At 42.0% G+C, this 6,000-nt stretch overlaps 1 protein-coding gene across 1 annotated transcript in view; it reads left to right on the top strand.

The window, feature by feature from the left end:
* The first annotated feature begins 2,173 nt into the window (after positions 1–2,173).
* ERLIN1 (ER lipid raft associated 1) overlaps positions 2,174–6,000 on the top strand; it is a 40,013-nt gene continuing 36,186 nt past the window's right edge. The window contains exons 1-3 of the mRNA XM_035027089.1: positions 2,174–2,295; positions 2,562–2,684; positions 4,380–4,461. Coding sequence (XP_034882980.1) covers positions 2,572–2,684; positions 4,380–4,461 — 195 coding nt within the window. The 5' untranslated portion in view covers positions 2,174–2,295; positions 2,562–2,571. The remainder of the gene's footprint in view (positions 2,296–2,561; positions 2,685–4,379; positions 4,462–6,000) is intronic.

The following is a 6,000-nucleotide window of genomic DNA, read 5'->3' as shown; positions in this document are numbered from 1 at the left end:
TTTTAGAATCTCTATTCATTATAATCAGATTATGATAGAATGTTTGAATTCCATGAAGTGGAACTGGAGCACAGAATAACATAATGGACCTTCAGTGTACTTTCCTTAGGAATTAAACAGGACTTATAGTAAAAACAGCATTGGGTAGCTTCTCTTAATATAGTCTTTTTCTCCTGAGATGTCCTGTCACCACTTTCCATGTCTAAAAACCATGCTCATATCTTGCTCTATAAACTGAGGTCTTAGTCACCCCATCCTCATTTTACTAGTAGTGTCATTTTCCATCATGGAAATCTAGTTTGAAATCTTGGGGCTGTCCCCTCCTAACTTTTTAGTTATCTGGTACTACTGTTTCTCTAAATATGGAAATTCTGACTGTCAGCTATTTTAATAGGCAATTATCTCTTGCTTCTCTAGTTCTAGAAGGTTTTAATCAATAAAACATGTATTGGGTACCTGTTGCTTGGAAGACAGCTAGATGGCAAGGTCAGAAACAGTTAAAGGCAGTACAAGAAGAATGCTTATCTGGGAGTCTGAACATTGCAAACCATCCAAACATTGAAGTGATTGTTGAAAGGATTTGTTTAGATGACTGCATATTTTCTATATATCACTGTAATAACTGATAAAAGATCTGTTATAGGGTGTGGCCATTTTATGGTATGGCTGGGGGGATACGGGCAGATACTGTGAGTCAGAACAGGTTATAGTGAGAGATCACCTAAGACTTGTTTTTTATACTCTATTTTTTTTGGGGTCACACCTTTTCATAGTTGAATGGCAATTGTGAATTGTATACATTTCATTCTTTAATTCCAGCAGTATTATGAAAAACGAAGAGAATCCATCTAGAAAATGGGCTGGAACAAGTTGTTTTTCCTTCTTTTTGCTTTCTGGAAGTAAAATAGCTAAGTTTTACTAATATAATTTATCTGGAGCAGACAAGGTCCCAGATATTTGTAGGTAATAAAAGTCCTATGAACAATACAGGTAAGTGCATTTATTGAAGGGACAGGGCAGAGTGGCCTGAGAGGGCTTGCTTTAATGAAGACTTGAAGTCTTACTTAGGACTTCTCATTTCCACAGTTACTACCTTTGTAACCTTGGGCCTGCAGTTTCTTAACCACTTGGCTTCTCTGCCTCCAATCTGTTTCCACTCTAAGCCATTTTGCAGACTCACTGGCCCTAAAGTACTGTTTTCCCATAATTCCCTGCTCAAGGTTACAGAGCCCTGCTATGCTAATCTCCCTTGTCCAGTTGTGGTCCCACTAGCCTTTCAAGGTTTACAGGATTACTGCCCAACCTACTTTAAATACACTGCCTTTATTTCCCTTGTATTCATCCATCTCATTCCCATCTCTACTCTTTAACTTTGTCCTTTTTGGTTTTGGTAATGTAGGCACAAACCATACCTTAACAGAAGACTCCGGTAAAAAAAAAAAAAAAAAAAAAAAAAAAAAGTCTTTGTTCTCCAGTCATCCAGCTCCCTCTCCCTGCGGAAAAAAATGCATGCAAGCCTTTCAGAGTCTGGGCCTGGTGTAGCCTATAACATCCTTTCCATCACATGGGCTTCAAGGAAGTTGCAGTGCTCTTTGAGCCTACCTGGAGCCCCCCACCCCACCCGAACACACACACGCACACCACTCATACGTGCTGTTCCTATTTGGGATGACCTTTATGAAGCCCTCACTGGATCAATATTCTGGCACATTAAACGGTGCTCAGAAAAATACCTGATGACTGAAAGACGTGGTCAAATTGAGTATCCTTCTCTTCTGAACTTCCACAATACTTTTCTTGCAACAGGTCTATTGCTCCCGAATTCGCACGGGATCCGTGCCTGAAGCACGTGCTTGTCACACAGTATGAATAAACAGCTACCACACTGAGTGCAGGAGTGAGTTTCTGCACAAGAACAAACTGACCAGTCCCTCGTCCCAGGCGCCATCTCCTTTCCTCTACATCCCTGCTTACTCCAGTCGGCCGACTTCCTTTCTCTTCCAGAGCAGGAAACCAGTATTACGCAGACAAGAGCTCCCGTACCTCCGAAGGCGGGAAGCCAGGGGAATTTTGTCCTGCCTGCTCCCCGTCTCTCTGGTGGCGCGGTGAGAGCTGCGCCGGCGTGCGTGGCTGCGCAGCCGCAGTGCCGGGCGAGTGGGCGGGGCTGCCTGTTGGCGGCGGTTGGCGCGGCCGGGGAGGCGGCTGCACGTGCAGGCGGGGGCGATGCGTCACTGATCGGTGAGGCGCGGCCTTAGGGTCGGCCTCCCTCTGGAGTCTACGGCTGGCCCCTTCTCAGTTAGTGCCTTCCGCGGGGTTTGGGTGGGTGCGAGGGTGGGGAGCGGCCGTTGAGAGAGGGGGTGTCAGGACGCCCACCGAGTAGGGGCGGCTCACGGCCCGCTTCGGGCTGAGGGGTTGGCCAGGGGAAGTAGGCTGTGTGAGGAGGGCCACAGGACTCCCCGGCTCGGCCTGCGGAAGGACGCCAGCTCTCCCGAGGGAGGGTGGAAACTGGGGGGGTGGGCCTGTCATTCACGGGGCTGGGGATCCTTTCCTCCCTCATCTAGGAGGAAAAGGATGAATATGACTCAAGCCCGGGTTCTGGTGGCCGCAGTGGTGAGTCTGGTGGTTGTCCTTCTCTACGCTTCCATCCACAAGATCGAGGAAGGACACCTGGCTGTGTACTACAGGTGAGCGGCGTGTGCAGGCAGCTCGGGTCTAAAGTAGGTAGAAAGAGTGAGTCTACGAAGTTGTACCCTCTTGCAGCATCGGGGAACTCTTCCAGTCTTAGGAAGTGATTTTCGTCCCAGCCCTGGGGGAGTATGGAGGCCGAGCACCCTCTAGGTATTAGTTCGAGTGCTCTGTGAATTTTGTGCAGACGTTAAGACTTCCTCCAGAGAAGTCTTCCTGGCAGACCGCAAACTCAGTTACTTGTGGGAAAAACGAAGAAGGAAGAAAAGAAAGGCAGTCCACTGTGAAAGAAACTCCACTGTGACTGAAGAGGTGGATAAATGACATCGCTGTACAGGCTTTTAGTTTGTAGTTAGAGATGTCATTTAGAAACTCTACTCCTGTTTGTGGTTGTTCCTTAGATTTTTTCCCTCTAATAATGGAAATAGTGACCGGTTTTGGCTTAGGAGGCCATGATGATCATGACAGTTGTTATATCCCTGGACCTTGAGGGACAAATACAGCATCGATGGGCCACCATTCTCCCACCTTATCCTTTCTTTTCAAGTTGAGGAAAGGAATAATGTGGGATGTGTTGCTCTCTGGGTGAGGCGGAATAGTTTTTCCTTCAGCATAGTTCCAACCAGTTCCTTTTGTGTAGACAGACAACATTTTGGAGAAATTGCAATTATAATGTATTTGAAAGAGCTTCAACTTTCTGCTTGTTTTTGTTATCCCCCCAAACTGATATTTCTACTTTAACATCCATCCTGAATCTAGTTTCAAATACAATTTTAGTGATAGGTCTTAGTAGAAAGAAATCTAGCATAACAAATGACAGATTAGTCCATATTTCCACCTAGTTCAGCATTGTCTTCCTGACAGTAAAACCAAGGAAAGAACATTTCAAGGTATGGCTCTCAAAGAATTAGGAATGGACCTCAGTTCAACTTTTCTTAGTTATTTGTTGTGAATTCTTTGAAACCTATTTGTGTTTTCAAGATAAGAAAGTAAGTTCTATAAATTTATTATTCACTATGTAAAATAGGACTTCATTTTTATACTTGTCCCCCAAATGCCTCCTTTGTGGAATTTTTAAGATGTATTTTCATATTTCTCACATTCCAGAATTTGGTGAACACCTCCACAGTTATATACTATCTTATTTATAGTCTTATCCCCTACCCTTCATCTTTCCATGCTAAGTTTTTGTTATTTTTAATAGAGACTTTAGTCTTCCAGTATTTTAATATAGGTAGATAAAGAGTCTTGAACCTCAGAAATTTTCTCATTCTTTGAAACTTTGTGTTGTCTTCTTTTTTCAACCTGATAATGAAATGTATTATGTTTTGATTTGGTTCGTGTTCTGTACAATTAAAGTACAACAGCTGAGAGCCCTTAGAATTTTTTTCATAATTATTTCTCAGAAGCTTAAAGACCAAGGAAAATCCTTTGTACCTGAGAGCAGTGCTGGAGACCCAGAGGTATCGTTGTTGGAGCTTATGAAACAAAGTGTAACATTGGCAGTTTAATTTGATCTTTTCCACCTTTGGCAGATATTTTAGGGACCGGTAGTTCATAATGAATAGCTCATATTAGTGAGGTTTTAGTAGGTCAGTAGCATGAGGAAGAGTGAATATTTATTATAGCGTTTTAGATTTGGAGAGAGGATTTCTCACTTTATAATCTTGTTAAACTGAAACATCTTTTTGCAGGGGAGGAGCTTTACTAACTAGCCCCAGTGGACCAGGCTATCATATCATGTTGCCTTTCATTACTACATTCAGATCTGTGCAGGTGAGTGATTCCTAGGGAAGCTCCCACACTGGATAGACAGGTGTGACAGGAACAGTTACCACATTTGTGGGTGGAGTTGGATTTCTTTATTGCTTAAGCAAATGGTGGTATTTACTTAAATACAGGAGTTACAAAGTTCAGAGTACAATTATCACACTACACGATTTTGAACCACCTCACTCTCTTGAAGTATGTTAGAAGTATGAGCCAGGCAACTTGGAAGGACTGAGGACTTCCCGCATCTATATAGTGCTATACAGCAGGTTTTTTGTTCCTGCTGTCAAAATAAAAGCAGGACTTTGAAACACAACTAGAAATACAAACCATTGATTACTTCATTTAGAATGGTGTGTGATTTCCATAGAGGCCAGGTCCTGGACTGTTAACATGGAGGATCTAAATTTTTATACACAGCTTTTCTGCCTAACATTTTTGCCTGGGACATTAAGCACAATTTTTTGTGGAACCTTAGTGAATGTTCTATTTTGACAGCATCCCAGAATATTTGAAATAAGCATCTGTTCATTGAAAACAGTATCTTGGCCATGGGAGACACTTAGTAAATATCTTTTGATACAACAAGATGACAAAATAGGATTAGATCATGACTGCTTTTGCAAGCTCAGTGTGATCATAAATCTTTGGATTCAGAAGTTTGTGTACTGTCTGCTGCTGATTTTTCCAGGACTCAGGAAAATTCAATGTATTTAATCTTGTAATTTAAGTCTAGGCTCCGTGCTAGTGAGAATTTCATCATGAATATTTAAATCCTCCAGATTTCCCTCCAATTTCCTTTTAGATGGTTTTAGGCAAGAATTGTGTCTGTTGAAATGAAATGTTGTGTTCTTTCCCTAGTCAGACTGATTTCCATATTGTTTTCCCGTGTTTATTTTTTCACTCTTGCCTTGGTTCATGTTGTCACCTCTTCTTTCACTCTCTCTCCCGTCATTACTGCTCTCCTATCTCAATCTTGCCAGTCTTTTAAAGTCTCATTGCAAATCCCTCTTCTTCTAATCTATAGCTCCTAAAGTCTGTATGGTAAATTTTGGCTCTTGTCATGTTTCCTTTAATACTGTTGTTTGTATTCTCTAAGTTTCTTTGTGTATTTTCTTTCTGGAAAGTTTCCCAACTTCCTGAATCGGGTTATAACACATTTATATTTCTGACCTTTCTGCTTGTGGTGAAAGTTGTTAAATTGAGCTGATTTCTTAGGAAGCAATATGGTGTAGTGAACATGAGGCCAGAAACCTGGAGACTTAGGTTCTGGCTCTGGCTTTGCCGCTAATTGATTACATGACTTTGCAGAACATTTAACCATTGTAGACTTCAGTTATTCCTCCATGAAAGAAGGGGTTTTAATTACATGACCTCACCAACAGCCCAAACAGTTAGTAATGATGTTATCAATGGCATCCTCAGACCCTTAGAGATAAGGAGCTTTTTAAAAATGTTGTTCAAAGCCAGGCAAATCTGTTTCTGCTTTCTTGGAGCTTATTATTTTGAGTCATACTGATGCAGAGATATATAAAAGAGTTACAG

This window comes from Mirounga leonina, unplaced genomic scaffold (assembly GCF_011800145.1).
Source record: "Mirounga leonina isolate KUSES-001 unplaced genomic scaffold, KU_Mleo_1.0 Mir_114, whole genome shotgun sequence".
Classification (NCBI taxonomy): Eukaryota; Metazoa; Chordata; class Mammalia; order Carnivora; family Phocidae; genus Mirounga; species Mirounga leonina.
This window is presented reverse-complemented; position numbering and strand designations above follow the sequence as displayed.